This window comes from Trichomycterus rosablanca, chromosome 6 (genome assembly GCF_030014385.1).
Source record: "Trichomycterus rosablanca isolate fTriRos1 chromosome 6, fTriRos1.hap1, whole genome shotgun sequence".
Taxonomy (NCBI): Eukaryota; Metazoa; Chordata; class Actinopteri; order Siluriformes; family Trichomycteridae; genus Trichomycterus; species Trichomycterus rosablanca.
The window spans coordinates 23,119,288-23,141,951 of NC_085993.1; the positions used below are offsets into that span (position 1 = coordinate 23,119,288).

The window sequence follows — 22,664 nt, forward strand, 5'->3', positions numbered from 1 at the left end:
ACAGCTGTCGGTTGCATCTTTACACTGACCAGCAATAGATAGAGAATAGACAGAGCCTCAGAAAATATGTAGGAACACACTAAGCCCTTTTATTCCTGTTCTTCATCTACCTTGCTCTCCCTTAGACAAAGTCGTGGCTGTTAAGCACCTGGCCAGGCCAGAGCCACTGCTGGGACTCCAACAGTGGTGTATTAGAATATTACACTTTGTATAATATCATTGTAATTCATTGTATTTTATCATAAACTATTAAAAAGGAGAAAAGAAACAAATGTTGACCCTGTGATAAAACACAACTTTCACTTATTAATCAACAAGATGAATCTTTAAGAGAGCTGATGGCTTTTGGAATAAGCCTATACAAACATTTTGCAGATCTATGTATATTGTAATAAACAGACTGTAGTCATATAAACATTACCTTTATTGTTTAAAACCAAACAGCAAACCATCAGTCATTAACTTCAACATTCAGATACAAACCAAGAATAATTAAACATATACTTCATAACATGTGAGCAAAACATTAATATAATGTAGATATCACTTCTTATCCATTTATTTTGTCTATGCTTTCTTTATAACGTATAACATATAACACATATAAGAACTTTGAGCTGAAATTGAGCTGACCAGATATACGGTACACTGTACAGCTGTGCCAATATAATGCACTTGTTTTCATATGAATGAGATAAAGTATAAACAAGGTACAATAAATATTGTATCTAACATGGCAGTTTACTTATTTCAATCGGATGCAATGCCAGGTTAATGTAAACACAATGCATTGTTATATTTTATACTTGCAGATGTAGATATGATTTATTTCCATCTCTTATACTTGCAAAACAATTTTGAGATCTTTTCAGGTCCAGTCCTGCTTTAAAAAAAAAAAAAAAACTCAACCCTTTAAGACCATTAAACAATTTTATTTCTTTGCAAGTAGCTGCTCCTCCAGATGCTCCAATCGTGCAGTCATTGCTGATAGTAAGACAGTTAAGGATTCAGAATAGCCATTGCAGTTAATTATCTTAAACCTTTATTTAACTGACAAAAGTCCAAAGAAATATTTTCTGTTTACTGACAAACTAAATTATATTTTGTAAATACAACACACTCCGTTTACATCACTATTTACTTTGACATGAAGACAGTAAAAACCCAAGATATTTCATGTTTTGTCAGGTCACCTTCATTTAATTTGTTAATATACATCTATTCCTGTATTTCAGACCTGCAAAACATTCTACAAAAATTTGGGGACAGTAAAGCATTTACTTTCTCAACTCTTAAAAGATGTTTTGACACGAAGAATGGCAAGCAAATTGTTTCAGGTGTTGTCCCATTCTTCCTGCAAACATGTCTTAAAGCAGGGGTGCCCATACTGTCGGGGCTTGAGATCTACTATTTCATTCAACAGGTCATCATGATCTACTCATTAAAAAGGTTGGCCTCATCATTTTTCGAAAAAGCTTTGAATCTCTTTCAAATGCACTTAAGCTGCCTATATTGATATTTAGCACTACAGGGCAAGCAACTGAAAAATCCCACTAACCTTATTCTGATGATTTGCACTAAATGGTGTCAGACAGGTTAATGCAGTCTGGACGGTAGCAGCTGATGCCAATTCTTAAGCAGCTTCCAAGTGTTCACCAGTAAGGGTGGACCAATATTTAGACTTAATTATTTTCATGTGATTCACACACGTAGGTTGATCCAAAAATTCTGTCAAATATGTGGTACATTTTCTTATGTTTAGATATTTTTCCTCAGCCAGCAAGTTCCAAAAGTGTCCAGCAGAGGCCCCTGACTTCATATAAATGTCAGAAGGTTGCACTGGTCGATCAAGATCGACATATTGGGCACCCCTGTCTTAGAGTGTAAAACAGTACAGTTTTAGGGCTGCAGGCAGGTCAGTCTAGTACCCGTTTGTGTAAATTAAGTGTAAATTACCTTTGCCAAGGGCATTGATACAACTCCATACCAGGAATTTATTATACTGTCCCAACTTTTTTACAGATTTGGGGTTGTTATTATTGCAGTTATGCAAATGGAAATTGCAAGCTGAGCTTGAGTCATAAATGTGGACAGAGTTTTTAGGTGTTCACATAGGGCTCCTGGCTGTATAGTGAAGTGACGTACTGTGTTTATTGACAAAGGTTTTTCAAATTATCCTTAGCCCATTTGTTATTAGCAGTCACAGAAACATGCCTGTTTTTAATGCAGTGATATCTTAGAGACTGAAGGTTAGAGGCGTTCTGTAATAGTTTTGGGCTTTTCCTGATTCTGGCTTTTTCCAGAATTTTAACAGCTTCCAACATTCATAATTTTAATTTGTTTCATCCCAACATGTTACAGGCATCATGGTAATTATCTTGTATTTGTAATAATTTGTAAACCGCATATTTAAAGGTCAAAGTAAACATAGAGGTCAATGCTTTGTTTTGCAATTTAAATTTGCATTTCACTTTCTGTCCCAGCTTTTTGGAATTAAAAAGCAAACAGCAAACAACAGTCCTAGTTGCTTTTCTTTCTTCAAACATTCCTACAGCTTTTGTCTAACACTAAAAAAACAATAATGTAACTGCAAAAAAAACAACTCCCTTTCCATATAAGAGATTCATGAGTTCCAATTTTGTGATTTTACCAGTATCATGGTCATTTGGTCAAATCATGTTTTGTTGATTTTTATAGTGAAAACAACACATCCTCAATTGTTTGCTAAAGTAAAATGATTGGAAAGCAGTATTTAAAATAAAAAATAAATTTTTTTTCCTGCAAATTAACTAAGAATTATACATGTAAAAACTGTAAATAATGTCTACTTCTCACATAAATAATCAACTTAAAAAATCATATACAGTGGACCCTTGAGTTACGATCGGTTTACCATATGAACATTTCAGGTTACGAACGATCTTTTTCAACTTAACGTACAAACAAATTTCGGATTGCGAACCGAAATTCGCGAAACACGTGACGTCACGAACAAGTTGACTCTGAGCATCTCTCTCTCTCTATATATATATACAGTGAGCGAACATTCGGACAGTGGACAGTGTTTTCTGGTGTTTTCAATATTAAAATGTCCCCAAATAAGGTGCACAGAGAGTGCAGAGCTGAGAAACATTACATTTGTTGTTGTATAATTACTCCTGCCAGTAGCTGTCACTGTGTATCAGACAGAAGGGACAGTGAGTGAGAGAGAGAAGAAGGAATTCGGCTCAGTAAACTATTCTTTCTTTCGTGCAATTACACCTACAAAATACAACACTATTGAAATAAAGGAGAAATATGAGTTATTGTTGTTTCTGGTAAGATACATTTTATAAAAGAGAAGAAAATGTATTATGGTGTATGATACAGCACATGTACTGTACTGAAATGTGATGTGTGTTTTTTTATGTACAGTACAGTACTACTGTGTATTGTTGTTAATTATTGTTTATTACAGTAATGTCTATTCTATAATTTAAGATTTAAGGGAAAATATACTTGTATTTATAACAAAAAAGACCCTTTAAGACATTAGAAAGGTTAGATAAGGGGGGGTTTGGGAGGTCTGGCACAGATTAATTCTATTTACATTATTTCTTATGGGAAAAATAGGTTTAAACATACAAACATTTTGACTTAAGAACAGCCCTTTGAAACCAATTAAGTTCATAAGTCAAGGGTCGACTGTAATCGATATTTTTTTTTTTTTTATGTTTTACCACCACTTTATCCTGATCAGGGTCGTAGTGGGTCCAGTTTCCCCAGAATCACAATACAGTAACACACCCCAGGCAGGAAGCCAATCCATCACTGAGCCATTTCTCTATTCTTAAAATAATGTCTGATAAAAGCCTTTCATCACAATATTCGAGTCCAAGGTTGAATCAAATTGGTTATAATAATAAATGTATTGTAATTCTAACAGAATTATTACTGAGTATTTTAATTTCTGTGGTTTCTAGGGTGCCTTACAGCTTACCAGAATGTCAATAAAAATATGTATTCTAATGAGTTACCTGGTTAGAGTTTGAATCAAAAGTAAAAAAAATAGAGTTGTAAAGGATATATTTTTGGTTAAGCTTGTTCAGACTGCTCATGGTAGCCTGTTGAAACTCCACCAGGCTTTCACATACACAAGGATCCTTCACCTCAGTTTTCCCCTGACTCTCCTCTGCAAACACACAGGCAAGAAATAAAAGGCCAAAAAAGAAGAAAAAAGGAAAATAAAACATTATAAACAAATACAGGAAAGAATAGATGATTATATGAATAAAAAAAATCCAAAAAAAAAAAAAGAAAAAGGGGGAAAGGGGAAAAAAGGAAAGAAGGAAAGAGTGAAGAAAAGATAAAAAAAAAGGAATTAAAAGATAAATAAAGAGAAGAAAAAAATATAAAATATTAAACTGAAACCTGCTTGACCTAGCTCACATAAAATATTCCCCCAGTGTCCTCCAGATGGTGCTACAAAACAATTTATTAGCAGAACTAATTTCATTTTCAGATACTGTTTTACTACCGTTGAATCCTGGTCAGGGTCATGGTGGGTCTAATTTCCTTGGAATTACTGGAAGTAATACAGTACCAGTCTCTCATGGGGCCTTGGCCATTCCCCTGTGTGCGAGATAGCCAATTATATCTGTATGTCAATGCCTGGTCGGCCTAAAGAACTACTGGGGATTTAAACCTTGAATTGCAGTGATGGTGGGCTAGCACAATTTACTGATGCCCCACCCTAGTGCCCAGTTGAACTGATGAATCTACATGCTAAAAAGTATCAGGACATTTACCATCCTGCAGTGCTCTTTACTTTACACAGTATACCATGCTTAGTTTATATTGTTATACGTATATTAATATGTTTATTTTCATACCAGGACAGACATTGAGTTTAAGGTTCTCTGCAATCTGATTGATGGCAGTAAAGTCAGAAGTGTAGAAGAAGTGCTTGTCCACTGGTTCAGAGGCGATCTCTCTCAGCTCATCCTCCACAGCTTTGCCCACACCAACAGCATACATAGTGATGCCTGTTACACAGCACATATGCACAGAAGCTCTTTAACACTCAACACAGACCAAAACATTATGTGGACGACCACATTTCTATTATCTGAAGCAACATGTAGCAGGTAAGTAAAGATATCTGAATGTTTCTTAGTGAAGAACATATCCAGGGTAGATTTTTCTCTATTTAGGTAAAAACTGATTTCTTTCCAAACCACTACATGATTTTCATACTAACACAGTGTCTGCTTTGTGAAGAATATTTACAAAATAAAAAATAAAGGTAAAAGGTATTTATATACCTTTTTGATAAATGGCAGCTGTAGTCTAGTGGTTAAGGTACTAGACACAGTATACCATGTACACAGTATACTGGTCTACTACAGTACAGTATACTGGTCTACTAGACCAGTAATCTGGAGGTTGCCGGTTCAAGCCACTGGTTGCCACTGTTAGGCCCTTGAGCAAGTGACTTAACAACTGCAAGTTGCTTTGGATAAAAGTGTCTGCTAAATGCCATAAATGTAAATTGTAATCATGTATTTTTACTTTTGGGATTGTTGTTTATCAGTCATCTTTTAACCACTTAACTCTGATCAGGTTTTCTGTGAGTCTAGACTGGGTGAAGAATTTAAGTCTAGTGCTAATTCATTACAGGTTATTTTACATTCACCTATTGACTCATTTATGCCAATAAATGAGCTAAAGGAAACAACCCACTAGCTAGTGGTTACCCACTAGCATTTTGGTAGGTAATAGAAGAACAGTAGAGGAAAAACAAAAGACAAATCATACCCAGGTCCCCAGGATTCTGGATCTGTGTGGCACCAATACTGCCTTCTGAACCAACTTGTCACCCATTAACCTCATTTCTGTATTAATGTATTTTACAGAATTTCTTTAATGCTTTTTGCTCTAACCAAAATGTTGTTTTTTGCCATTAATTTAAATTTATTGTCGGTTTGCTGGGACAAAAATTGTTATTAAGCAACTTAGATTTTGAATTTGTGGTGAATTTTAATGCCATATACATGTGTGGCATGGCCTCCTAATTTCTTGTTTGTGAAAACAAAGTGTCAGTTGGACTTCACCCAGAACATAGTAAATGAAACAGTGGTCTGTTGCCAAGATTGATAAAAATAAAAGATTCTGAAAGTAATATTTAGAGAAACCATTGTTGAAGCCTAAAGGGGCGGCACGGTGGCTCAGTGGGTAACACTGTTGCCTCACAGCAAGAAGGTCCTGGGTTCTTTCTGGATCCTTTCTGTGTGGAGTTTACATGTTCTCCCCGTGTCTGCATGGGCTTCCTCCGGGAGCTCCGGTTTCCTCCCACAGGCCAAAGACATGCAAGTGAGGTGAATTGGAGATACAAAATTGTCAATGACTGTGTTTGACATTAAACTTGTGAACTCATGAACCTTGTGTAACGAGTAACTACCATTTCTGTTATGAAAGTAACCAAAGTGTGCAAAACATGTTAAAATCCTAATAAATAAATAAAGCCTAAGCCTAAGGGTACAAGTGAAAATGCTTCTGTTTCGCATTTTGAATTGAATACATAGTATTATGTATATAATCTTTAATCAGCTTAACAGAATTTACATGCTTAAAATTTCATTTTATTCAGTTTGATTTTTATAAAAAGTAAGTAACCTCCCCGCCACAAATCAATGATAATTCACACACCTGAGTGTTAGTCAGTTCTTTGTCTGAGCTTACCTGCATCCTTAGCCTTCTTGGCCCACTCTGTTATGCCATCCTGAGAACGTCCATCAGTAAAAACCAACCCGATCCTGGGGATGTTTTTTGAGGCAGCACGTGCACCCTCTGCCTCTGAGAAACTGTTCTCCACCATGTGCTTCATTGCCAGCCCTGTCATGGTTCCCTTTTCCATGTATGATACTTTCATCACAGCTGCCTTGATCTCATCTTTGCTCTTATACATGTTGAGTGGAAACTCAGCCCTCACCCGGCTGGAGTACTGAACAAGACCCACGCGTGTACCATGAGCCGAGATATCTAACTGGTCCACAATTTGGTTAACAAATTGCTTGACAAGTTCAAAGTTCTGTGGCCGGACACTCTTGGAGCCATCGATCAGAAGGACCAAATCTATGTTGGATGATCTGCAGCCTAAAAGTGAGGGTGTATTTAATAAGATAAACAGTGGTGTATTATGGTGTATTTATATTAATTTTTATTACTCTAGAAGTGTCTATTTAAACCACCTTAAACACAATGTTATTCAAATAAAAATGCATACTTCCACAGCTCTTCTCATCTTCCTGTAGAAGATGACCTTCAGGGCAGATACAATGGTATGATCCTGGTGTACTCACACACTGGTACTCACAGCCATGCTCTATTACATTACACAGGTTATCTGCTGCAAAAACACAAAGATACAACTGATTTAAACAAGCAATAGTTCATGTTTAATTGTTCTTATTTTGCAAATAAGGTTTAAATATATGGAGAAAAGAATTGTTAAAACAATTACATCAAATGACATTTATAATATAAGATTCAGAAAACAGCATTTGAAAAACACAGAGCCAGGTCAGGTGTTTATCAAGTCTGGTGGTAAAGTAGTCCAATATGCCAAACAACCACTGTAGATAGTTTAAGCTTCTGAGTTCCAGCGGTGCTACTGGCCTGGCTGGGTCTTAACAGACAGAGATGACTGTGAGACATGGAAGGTCAGATAAGGTTTCTCCTTACTGTTACTGCAACAGCAACTTTTGTTGTGGCACTGGCACAAATAGTGAAGAAACATATTAAGCATTTCTCTCTCTCTGAGATTTCACTTCACATGTGTCAGAGCAATTGGCTGCTGATATGCAGCCCTCCACAGCCAGCATGGGGATGTTGCAAGCAGCAGAGTAACTGTAATATGTACAGTGGTACCTTGTAACTCGACGTCCCCTGAACTCGAAATCTTTTAAACTTGACGCCCTTCGTCCCTTTGTACCCTTAAACTCGACGTGTGTGTGACTGCTGCTTTGTTCAGCGTCTGGCTTGAGTGGTGAGGTTAAACGTCATCAAAGTACAAATATGAGACAAATCTGCATTTGTGTGGAATATCTGTGAAATCCATTCTGAAAGCATCTACATGTATCTGTGTTTAGCTGGATTTTCCTCCTGTTTCACTTTTAAACTTGTGTTATAGCTCTTGAGAAATTGTGAGAATCAGTTTTTCCGTGAGAGTCTAAAATGTTTATCGCTACACTCAATAGGAAATAACGTCACGGCCAGTGCAGAAGTGATTTTGCCACTTCTCATGTGAATGCACCCTTACTGAACTTGCTAAGGAATATGGTATTCCAAGATCAAGCACCTCCACAATTAAGAAGCATAAGAAAACAATAAAGAAGTAACAGTAGAGTGTGGGTTTTATTGTATTTTTATATTGATTTTCATTGTTTAATATTTGGTAATGCCAGTTCTGTGCAGCTTGCTGATTCACAAGTCGGTTACGTTCGCGGTTCATATTGCACTCAGACAGAGCTTGGAAGTTTTCCAGTTCTGGAAGATTTCCAAGTTATGTTGTTATTCACACTCATAGCACCTGGTCAAGTTTAAAGCATTGAACTAACAGCAAGTTTGGATTTGAGTTAAATTGTCAGCATTTGGCCAACTTCTTTACTTAGTTGCATATTGTAACCTGACTGTATTAAACCTTGTATCTATGTGCTTATACTACCCTAATTACTACTTAGTTGCATTAACTTACCTGTTGATTATAGTGTGCTAGACTATTTTGTTAGTGGACCATAGATGATTAAAAAACTGGTTGCTGGTCAAATGTTGCAGAAAGTGACAGGTCTACTTATGAATCATTTAATTTAGATTAGTGTTTAATTAAAATGTATTATGGTCTAGACCATTTAAAGCATTTGCTCTATTGGTTATTGGTTAAGTAATACAATTATAAATCAATATATATATATACAGTATATATATATATATATATATATATATATATATATATATATATATGAATAAATGTTACATGACTACACTTTACTTTTTGTACTTTATGTCAGACCTGACACTCCCACGTTTTAAGATAACAGTGGGATACACAAGACCAAATTTCTCTCTCACTAATTTGTCAGCTCCTCAGTTGACAAATGTGGTTTTCTGTGAAAACTGTGATGTAAGGCTCCATTCCAGTTTTCTGCTGGCGTGTGGTGCCAGAATTACAATTGTACCAGTCTGGATAAGCAAATCTCTCTGCTTTGCTCTAATCTATTTCTATTTGTTTTATCTTTTAATTGCTTTCTTTTCTTCTGGATTTTTAGATTTTCTTACTTATTGATTTTTGTCAGTACTTCCTGAGGTAAATGTTGTCTAGTTTTCTGTACATTGAACTGGTAATACATTTGTGCATGCATAGTTATACCTCACTACACAACCTCACTCACCTTACTACACTCTCACAACACAAGGAAGAAGATACAAGAATTCAAAATCAGTTTTTTTATTTTTTATCAAAGAGGAGCCAGCTGGATTGGCTTCAGTGACTCAAAGTACTGGGGAAGTAATTTTATACAATAATCGACTTTTATTATAATGTCTCTCCCACACTGCCTGCTGTTTGAAATACCAGAAACTATCTCAAAGAGTAGCCAAACTTCAGGACAGGATTTACAACTGACGCTATACAACTGACTACAGACAACAGAGACAACAGCAAATATTGGGATCCCATGGAATGGATTCAGTGAAGACATCATGCTGTTTAGCCACAGGTATACTTCCAACTCTCTCTGCAAAAGAGATTATCCCTGCTTGCTGCGATTTACCCAGAATCGTTTCTTTTCCCTCCTTGCTTTTTCTCTACATATTAAAGCACAAACAACTTGGATTGCTCACTTTTTGCTGATGACCATTTTTGGAAGAAAAAAATTCGTCTCACACATGGTATCACTATACCCCTTGTCAATCTTCGCATGTGTTTTCATGACAAAACGTGATTTGGGAGACCAGACAGACTCTTGTGCAAATCCTCCTGGTGATAGATCATGTTGTGTGAAAACCACAATGACTACTACATGGAACACTACACTACTGTGGATAAAACACAGTGCAGATCTGACATACTGAAAACTATGCTGCTATACAAAACATTCCTGTCATCATTAGTACCCAGTGGCAATGTTGACAAAACTGTCCCATTGAAATGATTCAGCAAAGACATCACACTGTTTAGCGACTGGGATACATTGGGGGCCAAACCAAAGCTAATTCTATCCTTGACCCGTGGGCTGGTGAGAAATGATCATGACCGTGTTCATGGAAAGAAGAATAATAGGTGCAAGCTCTTCCCACCTAAGCAGTCTATTTTACTACTAGACAAATATGAGACAATGTATTCGCTAAAAATCACTGCAAGCTGAACAGCCAACTTCCGCAGCGTGGCCTACTGTGCCCTGTGATATAGTTATTAATTATGTGCAGCCTCGTAGTTCATATAGTCGGTCCACCGTGAACAGACAAAATGATACTCGCCATTTTAACTGTCAGCGCTCTAACAATGTACATCGAGGGCCCAACCATCTGGAAAAAATCAGCAATTCCGTGGCCATCCATCCGTGGAGAAAATAATTGTGTATGTCGGATCTAGTGACGTTTACAGACAACAGTCAGAAATACCGAAGCAGGTTTTTAATGCTGGATTTTCTGGACCTAGTGTATATAGTGAATAGTGGAGAACTGTTAAAAGCTGATGATCTTCACTCACACACAACTGGAACTAATTTGCTTTATGGAATAAGCATGAAGGCTTGAAGATTGAAGCTTTTGGATGCAGTAAACAATTAGAATGTTAAGCTGTTGAGAAAACTGGACTGTCGGTGCTTTATAGAGAAATTGTTATCCCAAGTGCATCTAATGCCAAGTTCACACTACACAATTTTGCCCTAATTTTTGCTCCCAGACAGATCGCCAGTTAGTCTGCAAGTAGGCATTTGCTCGTGGCTCGAAAATTGGTCCTCGATCACTATGTGTGAATGTCTTGATCTGAGCGGCTTGCTAAATATCTAGCATGCTAAAGATCTGGACCTGTCAATGACTCAAAATCCTTTAGTGTGAAAAGTGTGTCAAACTACAGCCAATGAGAATGCAAGATACAGGGTAAGGGGAAACCCGGGGAAGAAGTTGTAAATGTCAACAACCATGGTTACAGAAAAAATACAGTTTCTATCAGAATACAACAGCATACACACAAGCTTTACAGTATTTGTAACTCATCAATGCCAAAGCATTATACCAACATTGCATTGCTGCGATTCACCCAAAAACTTCTTTTTCCTCCTTAATTTTTCACTACATATCCATGCATACACAACTTGGATTGCTCACTTTTTGCTGACAACCATTTCTGAAAGGAAAAAAACATGTCTAACATATGGCATAACTATACCCTTGTCAATCTTCGCATGTGTTTTTATGACAAAACCTAGTTTGGGAGACCAGACAGACTCCTCCTGGTGATAGATCATGTAGTGTGAAAACCACAACAACTTAACAGACTCTGGATTACAAGAGATCAAGTTGTGTAGTGCGACTGTACAGCGATCTGGCCACTTTAAAAGTTGTGTAGTGTAAACTTAGGGCATTGCAGATCAGACATGCTAAAAAACTATGCTGCTATACAAAACATTCCTGTCATCATTGGCACCCAGTGGCATGGCCATAGGAAATAAATGGGGGGGTTCTGATCACCAAAATTTAATTAAAGTGTTCAAATAGTTGTTAGTAGATAATCATAAATAGCTGCCACACCATACCATCAGGTTCTTAAAGCAGCTGTACTGAATGTCCACTCACTGACTAACAAATCTTTTATTATTGCACAGTTAATCAAACAATACAGTATTGACCTTCTTTTCCAGACAGAGTCATGGCCTGATAGTAATGGTGCTATAGTTCTTAATGAAGCCTCGCCTTCACATGATGTGATGTGAAGAGAAAGGCACTGGTAAAATCCTTATCTGACTTGAGTGAAACAATATGAGAAGTTGCTTAACCAAAAACTGAAGAAAAAAAAATACATACTCTGACAAGTCTTTTCATCTTTCTGAAGTGTGTATCCCTCATTGCAGCGGCAGTAGAATCCATTTAATATGCCCACACATACTTGATCACAGCCATGATTTCCAAATGAGCAATAGTCAATCACTAAAACAAAAAATGTAGACCTTTAGGACATTGTACTAGTTACACAATAATGAACTGCACTTCAAAGTTATCAAACACTATTACTTTAATCACAGTAAACATCACACATCATATTTCCTATTAATTACATTTTTTAATCATTCAAGAAATGAGGATACTAATTGATGCAGTTTTTCAAGTTGACTTTCTTGAAAGTGCCCATTCTTGCTTAATAAAAGGCTTAATACAATGTTGCTATTATCTGATTCTCCTCTTCATGATGCACCATATATTTCAATAGGTGACAGATCTGGACTGCAGCCAGGCCAGTCAAGCACACACACTCTCTGGAGCCACTCTGTTATCATGCTTGCAAAATGAGGCCTGGCATTGTCTTCATAAAATAATCATGGTCTTTCCAGGAAAAAAAAAAACATCATAAACATCAATATGCATTTTTATGTTGATGGCTTTTGAAGCTTGCACTGAAGACAGCTTGACAGTTTTATTTTGGCACGGAGAGCATAATGATTGTCTTTCCAAAATGCAAGCTGAATGTAGATTCATTGGACGATAGCACAATAGCATAAACAGTTTCCACTGTCTTTTGGTTGATCTAAGAAGAGCTAGGACCCTTTCTGCATAGAATTGCTGTATGGCTTTCTCTTTGCTTACAAGGATTCATTGCTTGACTGTGTGGGTGGCATGGTGCCATGGTGGCTTAGCACTGTCACCTCACAGCAAGAAGGTCCTGGGTTCGATTTCCAAGTGAAGTGATCTAGGTCATTTCTGTGTGGATTTTGCATGTTCTCCCCATGTCCACATGGGTTTCCTCCGGGAGCTCTGGTTTTCTCCCACAGTCCAAAGACATGCAAGCGAGGTGAATTGGAGATACAAAATTGTCCCTGATTGTGTTTGATATAACCTTGTGAACTGATGAATCTTGTGTAATGAATGTAGCTAAAAGTGTAGAACATGACATTAAAATCCTAATAAACAAACAAACATTGGACAAAAGCACATGGTTCCACTGTCTTTCGGTCGATCTAAGAAGAGCTAAAACCCTTTCTGCACAGAATTGCTGTATGGCTTTCTCTTTGCTTACAAGATTCCTTTGCTTGACTGTGTGGTTGGCATGGTGGCCCGGTGCTTAGCACTGTCACCTCACAGCAAGAAGGTCCTGGGTTCGATTTCCAGATAGAGTGATCTAGGTCATTTCTGTGTTGATTTTGCATGTTTTCCCAATGTCCGCATGGGTTTCCTCCAGGAGCTCTGGTTTTCTACCCACAGCCCAAAGACATACAGTCAGGTTAATTGGCTACTAAGATTGCCCTAGGTGTGTGTGTATGTGTGTGTGTGTGTGTGTGTGTGTGTTTACCCTGTGATGGATTGGTGACCTGTCCTGGGTGTTTCCTACCATTAGCTCGGTGAATTTGATAAAGTGGTGGTAAAACAGACAATGAATGTAATGTATTTATTGTGTATAAAATGTATTTACTGTTTTAAGTGACAAGTACTGTAATGTTATACATTTATTCATTCTCTTAAGTATTAGCTTTTTAATTCGATTCTTACCTTTTTATTCTTTTAGTTGAATTGCTATATTCATGCTTTTTAAACTGTTATAATACACTATAAATCAGCATTTTATAAAGCAAGTCTAGGGTTTTAGTCCTAGCAGATTTACTACGACGCCGACTCAGGTTTCTTCCTATAGGGGGAAAAGTTTATCTCCAACAAAGAGCCTGATCTAGGTTTGGTCGGCTAGACTCCCCACCTGTGGAGTAGTTTGGTTTTCTTCCTCCTACACAGAGATCAGTTTTCCTCATTTTACCACAGAATTATTCTACCTTGTTTAAGCACCTACACTTGTGTTCCCTTTCAATACTTGCAGGTACAGGGCTTCACCTCTCGCCTCAATACTCGTTACAAGAGTAGGCTAAAACTGTCAGGACTCTCAAGTCCTGAGAATGTCAAGACGCTGTTAGAATCCCTATCTGACACGATTGCAACCAATATGAGAAATTGCTTAACCAAAAACTAAAGACAAAAACATACTCTGGCAAGTCTTTTCATCTTTCTGAAGTGTGTATCCCTTGTTGCAGCGGCAGTAGAATCCATTTAATACACCCACACATTCTTGATCACAGCCATGGTTTCCAAGTGAGCAATAGTCAATCACTGAAAGAAAAAATTTAGACCTTTAGGACATAGCATACTAAAAAAGGACAAGTTGTTCACTAATGAACTGCACTTCAGAGTTATTAAACAATATTACTTAAATCACAGTCAACATCATACATCATATTTCCTATTAATTACACTTTTTAATAATTTGGGAATTGAGGATATTATTGTTGCAGTTTTGCAAGAGCCCATCCTTGCTTAATAAAAGGCTTAATACATGGTTGCCATTGTCTGATTCTCCTCTTTATGATGTACCATACATTTTCAATAGGTGACAGATCTGGACTGCAGTTTCCTCCAGGAGCTTTGGTTTTCTCCCACAGTCCAAAGACATACAGTCAGGTTGCATGGAGCTACTAAGATTGCCCTAGGTGTGTGTTTGCCCTGTAATGGACTGGTGATCTGTCCTTGGTGTTTTCTTACCCATTGCTCAGTGAATTTAATAAAGCAGTGGTAAAACAGACAATAAAAGAATACATTTATTTACTGTTTTAAATGACAGCAAGTACTCGTAGGCCCATGTCGTTATATTTAGGACAGTACCATGATGGTGGATTCAGGCCTTGCACTACATGAACTGTGATTTCTCTAGATTTCCTGAATCATTTCACAATATTAATTTTTCTGCATTAAATGCTGCGACCAGAGAAATGTAAAATACCTCTGCCAAGGGCACTGACACAACCCTGTACCATGACAGACCCAGGTGATGGTTGGTTACATGGTGGTTACATTCGTCTTTGGTTCAGAGCATACAGCTTTAATTTTTTTTTTTTTTTTTTTAAAGATCTGAAATACTGATTTATCTGACCACAATACATGTTTCCACTGTGTAATGGTCCATCACAGATGACTCCAAGCCCAGAGAACTTGATGCTGCCTCTGGACATAGTTAACACAAAGCTTCTTTTTTGCACAGTAAAGTTTTAGGTGGTATTTGTAAATGTACCTCTAAATTGTAGTGACTGACAAAAGTTTGCCAAAGTAATCCCTTGTCCATTTGGTTATATCAGCTATTAATGAATGATGGTTCTTGATGCAGTGCTATCTGAGGAATTAGAGATCATGGGTGTTCAGCTTAGGCTTGCACCCTTGCCCTTTATGCACTGAAATTTCTGCAAAGACATTTGTAAATCCCTTCCAATCTTTCTTAGAACATTTCAATAATTTTCTCCGGCATTTGTTGACAAACTGGAGATCCTCTTCCCATCTTTGCTCCTCAAAGACTCAGCCTGTTTAAGATCACATCATTACTGCATTTTCCCTAAATATCCCAATAGTGGAGCTATGCGAGGACACACATATTTCTGTGTAGAAAGGGATTGAACAGGGGTTTGGGAGACAACATGTGCCTTGTGTTGCATGATGGTGTTGGGGGTGAATTGGCCCACTCTCATTACATGGGATCTGCCTGTGAGAATGTCTAAAATCCAGTCACAGAGGGGGGCATTCAGTCTGAGGTTCCTGAACTTAGAGGCCAGTGTATGTGGGGCTATGGTATTGAAAGCTGAGCTGCAGTCTATAATCAGCAGTTTCACATTTCCCTTTGTTTCTGTCACTGTGGGTGAGAGACAGGGTCCTTGGTAAACCTTTTTGGATGGTTTATAAATTGGAGTGAGTCAGTGGTGGTACGGAGGTAGCATATAGTGTTTTAATAAGCCTCTGAAAATCTTAATGATTATTGAAGTGAGGGCTACTGGTCACTATGCATGATTGCTCATCATTCAATTGACTAAGCTACAGACTAAGCTAAGAACACTAGTTAAGAGCACTGAGCTAGGGACCATTTTAGCAAGACAATGCCAGGCCTCATTCTACATATGCTACAACAGTGTGGCTTTGTAGACATATAGTGTGTTACTTGACTAGCCTGCCTGCTGTCCAGATCTGTCTCTTGCAACAATCCTTAGTTCCCAAACAATAAAAATGTTTTAATAAGAAAGGTGATGTAGCACAGTGGTAAACATGGCACTTGTTCTAACTGTTTAACCTTGTTGCAGGCAAATGTGTTTAGATTTTCAAAATACCAGTAAGTTTGTCTGTGAAACCAACTTGATAATTTGTCAGTTAAATATAGGCTCAAAAGAATTAAGAGTTCGAATTTAATTTCTTAAAAAACACAATTTTCTCAAGTATTGCCACACTGCAAATACTCATACAAAATACAATTAAAGCATGTTACCATTAAATGTAACCTTTTTACCTAAGTGAATTCTAGGCTGCAATCATTTACCTTCTGTTTTACTTGGTGTATACACTCAAAAAGCAATAGGTAAATTGATCTGATATGTACATTCATATAAGCTACACCTACCATACAGGACCACATCAACTCAGTGGACAAACATATCAAGTTCAATAAGAAGATGCAAGAACAACAGTTTAGCCTTCTCAGATTGTGAAATTACAATCTGAGATGGGGACATTTGAAAGTAGATATGTATAGCAAATTGACACATACGGACTAGTATTTAAGGTTTGACTCTCATCTATTGAAGCACAAACCAGGAGTCATCAGAATGCTGCACCACCGAGCTAACAGCATCCCCACTAACCTAACAGCCAAGGAAAGAGAGAAATCTCATATCAAGAAGGCCCTGGGTAAATGCTGCTGTCTAAGCACAAACCAGTGGTGATTCCATAGCTGGCCGGAGTAGCAGAACAATTGAGACGCATATTTTCCAAACATCACGTATCAGTTCCTTTTAAATCCCAAAACACACTATTCCAGAAATTAGTTCACCATAAAAAGAGGGAATGACCATCCCTGAATGGGGGATGGGGGGTTGGTGGTGTTGTTAGTCAGGATGGTCCTCGGGATGTTGGGCCATTGGGGGTTGTGCTCTAGGGCTCCAGATTCGACAAAAGATAGAGAATTATTGAGAATCATTGAGAATCAATGACCTACAGAATCATTGCATGCTATCATTATAACTGCCTACGTTCCACACTCTGCTGACACAAACACAGCCTGTGACGTCATCCACTCACACAGTCACAAGAAGACTGCAGACACAGCATTCCCAGTCTCTCATCCTAATCTCTGGAGATCATCATGCTTCGTTGTCCTCCATGCTTCCGAGTTTCAAGCAATATGTAACATGCCATACAAAAGACAATAAAACACTGGAGTTGTTTTATGCCAACAACAAGGAGGCATATAACACATCACCCCTGCTCCCACTGGGCAAGTCTGACCATAACTTAACTTGGTGCATCTTCTGCCTGTTTACAAACCAGTTGTTCATAGGCACCCAGCCAAAATAGAGGAGCTGGTCTGATGAGGCTTACGAGACTCTGAAAGACTGCTTAATACAACAGACTAAGTGTTTTTCCTGAAACGCATGGTAAGGATGTCGACAGCCTCACAAACTGTGTAACAGACTATATTAATATATTTGTGAAGAACATGTAACATCTAAAAAAAAACAGTACAGTGCTTTTTCCAAATACAAGACCTGGATTATTCCAGATCTCATAGTTTAGGTAAGAAGAAGAGGACCTTTAAATCATAAAACAAGAAGTAAATGAGGAGTGTACAAAAGGAGTTAAAAAAGAACATTGGGGAAAGCAGTGTTCGCTACAGAAAGAGGATGGAGGACCAGCTGCAGCAGAACAATCTCAGGAGTGGTTTCTGGATGGGCAAACCAGCATCCAGTACTGATCTCATCTGTCCTTTACCACAGAACAAGTGAGGAGGGAACTGAGGAAGATGAAAGTGAGAAAGGCTGCAGGTCCGGACAGCATCAACCCTGGGAATCTAAAACACTGTGCAGACCACCTGTGTGGGATAGTTCAGGACATGTTCAACCTAAGCTTAAAACATGAGAGAGTGCCAGTCCTCTGGAAGACATTATGTGTAGTTTCTATTCCAAACTCTGCACCCCCTATTGGCTTAAATGGATACAGACCAGTGGCATTGACCTTCCCCCTGATGAAGGCTATTGAAAGGCTTGTTTTACTTATTTTTACCCAATGGTAAAAACCAGCAATGGATCTGCTTCAATTTGCCTACCAGACAGGTATTGGGGTGGATGACACAATCATCTATCTTCTGCAAAGACCCCTTTCTCATTTTGAGAAGACAGGAAGCACTGTGAGGATCATGTTCTCTACTAAGGCTCCCTCTACCAAGGAGCAGGATGGGAAGTCCTGGGATGGACCACTTTGATTTAAATTTCTAAACTATTGCCATTCTTGCTACTGTAACAATGCAAAAAAAACAACGCAAATAAAAGGCTGTTTCATCTCATCAACTCAGTCCAGTTCTGCTGGGTCCATATTTAGCTGAGTCTTTCTGTAATAGGTGGTGAGGAAAGACCGAATTAGTGACTCATCACCACAATGATTCTGGACCCAAGTGCCAACAGAAACAAGAACAGTTACACAAGCTGAAAGAAAAGGAGTTAAAGCCAGCAAAGCAAGTGAGAGAATGAGATCAGACTGTCACGCTGACTGCTCTGTAAGGTAAAGGATACAAATAAATCAATAAACTAAATACGCCGCTCAGGTGGCGCAGCGGTAAAACACATGCTGTTCACCAAAGCTGAGATCTCGAATACATCAGATCGAATCTCGGCTCTGCCTTCCGGCTGAGGCTGAGCGGCTACATGGACAACAATTGGCGTGTTGTTCAGATCGGGGGGGGACTAAGCCAGACTCTCTCAGACTAGTGGGATTACGACCTCTGCTGGCTGGTTGGTGGCGCCTGCACGGAGATAGGAAAGGAGTGGGGTAGAGGGTGTGGCTCTCCGTACACAGCGCTGTACTGCACTGCACTCGTTAAGTGTAGGTGATAAGATGTTCGATTGCTGTGCACGTGTCGGAGGGGGCGTGGAGCAGCCTCGTCCTCCCCAATCAGGAGCAGGGACCAGCATTAGTGAGAGGATGATTGACGGGCAGAAATTGGATGCGCTAAAGTGGGAGAAAAAGGGGTAAAATACAAAATAAATAAATAAATAAACTAAATACTAAAGGAGACTAGAGCACTAGGCAGAACTGCTTTTAAGCATGACATGCCAGCTACTTAATCAAATTATTTCCAAATAAATAAAATTGTTTCTGTTCTATTTAACCAAATAGTTTTTTAATAATAGGGCTATTTTACATGCTGATGAACTCATGTTCATAGAGATAATTTCCAAATAAGCAATAGTACATACTATTCCAAATAAACAAGATTACATATTATATTGCTGTTTTTGATCACTTTCCAAGATCCAAAAAAAGCAATGTGTGATAGAAGAACAAATCTTTACTAACTTTTACAGGTTCTTTTATCTTCATTGAGTGAGTATCCTTCATTACAGCGACAGTAAAAGCCATGAAGGATGCTCACACACTCGTGCTCGCAGCTGTCATTCCCAAACAAACAGTAGTCAATCACTAAAACAAGCAGAGGAGAGACAATTTCAGGTGAAAACAAGTACATACACTTTCTTTAAACCACACTTGCATGATTATATGTACAGTGTATCACAAAAGTGAGTACACCCCTCACATTTCTGCAGATATTTAAGTATATCTTTTCATGGGACAACACTGACAAAATGACACTTTGACACAATGAAAAGTAGTCTGTGTGCAGCTTATATAACAGTGTACATTTATTCTTCCCTCAAAATAACTCAATATACAGCCATTAATGTCTAAACCACCGGCAACAAAAGTGAGTACACCCCTAAGAGACTACACCCTTAAATGTCCAAATTGAGCACTGCTTGTCATTTTCCCTCCAAAATGTCATGTGATTTGTTAGTGTTACTAGGTCTCAGGTGTGCATAGGGAGCAGGTGTGTTTAATTTAGTAGTACAGCTCTCACACTCTCTCATACTGGTCACTGAAAGTTCCAACATGGCACCTCATGGCAAAGAACTCTCTGAGGATCTTAAAAGACGAATTGTTGCGCTACATGAAGATGGCCAAGGCTACAAAAAGATTGCCAACACCCTGAAACTGAGCTGCAGCACAGTGGCCAAGATCATCCAGCGTTTTAAAAGAGCAGGGTCCACTCAGAACAGACCTCGCGTTGGTCGTCCAAAGAAGCTGAGTGCACGTGCTCAGCGTCACATCCAACTGCTGTCTTTGAAAGATAGGCGCAGGAGTGCTGTCAGCATTGCTGCAGAGATTGAAAAGGTGGGGGGTCAGCCTATCAGTGCTCAGACCATACGCCGCACACTACATCAAATTGGTCTGCATGGCTGTCACCCCAGAAGGAAGCCTCTTCTGAAGTCTCTACACAAGAAAGCCCGCAAACAGTTTGCTGAAGACATGTCAACAAAGGACATGGATTACTGGAACCATGTCCTATGGTCTGATGAGACCAAGATTAATTTGTTTGGTTCAGATGGTCTCAAGCATGTGTGGCGGCAATCAGGTGAGGAGTACAAAGATAAGTGTGTCATGCCTACAGTCAAGCATGGTGGTGGGAATGCCATGGTCTGGGGCTGCATGAGTGCAGCAGGTGTTGGGGAGTTACATTTCATTGAGGGACACATGAACTCCAATATGTACTGTGAAATACTGAAGCAGAGCATGATCCCCTCCCTCCGGAAACTGGGTCGCAGGGCAGTGTTCCAGCATGATAATGACCCCAAACACACCTCTAAGACGACCACTGCTTTCTTGAAGAGGCTGAGGGTAAAGGTGATGGACTGGCCAAGCATGTCTCCAGACCTAAACCCAATAGAACATCTTTGGGGCATCCTCAAGCGGAAGGTGGAGGAGCGCAAAGTCTCGAATATCCGCCAGCTCCGTGATGTCGTCATGGAGGAGTGGAAAAGCATTCCAGTGGCAACCTGTGAAGCTCTGGTAAACTCCATGCCCAGGAGAGTTAAGGCAGTTCTGGGAAATAATGGTGGCCACACAAAATATTGACACTTCAGGAACTTTCACTTAGGGGTGTACTCACTTTTGTTGCCGGTGGTTTAGACATTAATGGCTGTATATTGAGTTATTTTGAGGGAAGAATAAATGTACACTGTTATATAAGCTGCACACAGACTACTTTTCATTGTGTCAAAGTGTCATTTTGTCAGTGTTGTCCCATGAAAAGATATACTTCAATATCTGCAGAAATGTGAGGGGTGTACTCACTTTTGTGATACACTGTATATATATATATATATATATATATATATATATATATATATATATATACAAAACTAAGTAGCAAACATTGAACACAAAACATGTGTTGTATAACTTGGGTTATATAAATTAAATTGTGTAATAGTAGTATTTTTAAAAGCAATTCCTCTGTATTTACACCTGTTTGTATGAGGGTTCTTCAAAAAGTTTCCACACTTTTTTGTTAACTCTATTTATCAAGAATTTCAAAAACAAATGACATCACTTTTCTACACAGTCACCTTCCGATAAATTTTTCCCAGCGTTGTACCAATTTTTTAATGCCATCAACAAAAAATTTTTTTGGTTCAGTGTGTAGCCACTGATGCACCGCTGCTTTCACATCATCATCACATGAAAATCTTCTTCCCCTTAAAGCTTGTTTGAGCGGTCCAAAAAGGTGGAAATCAGATGATGTTAAACCTGGACTATAAGCTCTCTCAGTCTCTCAGACACGACCAATTACTGCTCCTCCCACCCTCACCGTTTCCAGCAGAAACTTTTTGAAGATCCCTTGTATTCACTTGTTACGCAATTTAGATACCAAAAATCTGTAAATACAAGTTAAAATTATTCTAATTTGCAACAATGTTTTTATTACAAATCATATAATCCACACAACAAAGCGAATAAATAAATACATCTTATAAAAAATACATAATTTTCAGAGTGTCTTTGTATTTGGTATGTCCATTTTAATAAACAATGACTGCAAATTTGAAGTAGCTTCAGATAAGTAGATCAAATCCACATGCTAAAAGTCGTCTGAGCTTGGGCTTTATTAGAAAGGATGAGACTCAAGAAAAAAAAAAGATCTTATGTACAAAAGAACAGACATGGTTACTTTTTGGTAGTGTCAAATGTTCCAAAAGAAATTCTGAATTTGAAAGATTCAACTTTACACTTAAATTATTATGCTGATTATATGATTTCTTGTAAAAACCAAAAAATTACATCTGAGAAAGAAAGAAAATAGAAGCATCTTCACTAGTGGTCTCAGACATTAGGTCCACACTTTCACACTATCAAAATATCTCTGTAATTTTCTAATTACCACACTTATCCTCACATCTATCATTATCAAATGAGAAAACAAACAGATTAAGTAAGCAAGATAAAAAAAAAGAGCAATCAATGCAATGTGTAAAAGAGAGAAAGTATCTGTGGTTTGGTTGCCTTTACTA

General features: G+C 38.2%; 1 protein-coding gene across 1 annotated transcript in view; it reads right to left on the bottom strand.

The window, feature by feature from the left end:
* Positions 1–751: 751 nt before the first annotated feature.
* matn4 (matrilin 4) overlaps positions 752–22,664 on the bottom strand; it is a 39,802-nt gene continuing 17,889 nt past the window's right edge. Inside the window, 8 exon segments of the mRNA XM_062997178.1 lie at positions 752–990; positions 4,067–4,171; positions 4,872–5,024; positions 6,721–7,134; positions 7,265–7,387; positions 12,064–12,186; positions 14,224–14,346; positions 19,615–19,737. Coding sequence (XP_062853248.1) covers positions 932–990; positions 4,067–4,171; positions 4,872–5,024; positions 6,721–7,134; positions 7,265–7,387; positions 12,064–12,186; positions 14,224–14,346; positions 19,615–19,737 — 1,223 coding nt within the window. The 3' untranslated portion in view covers positions 752–931.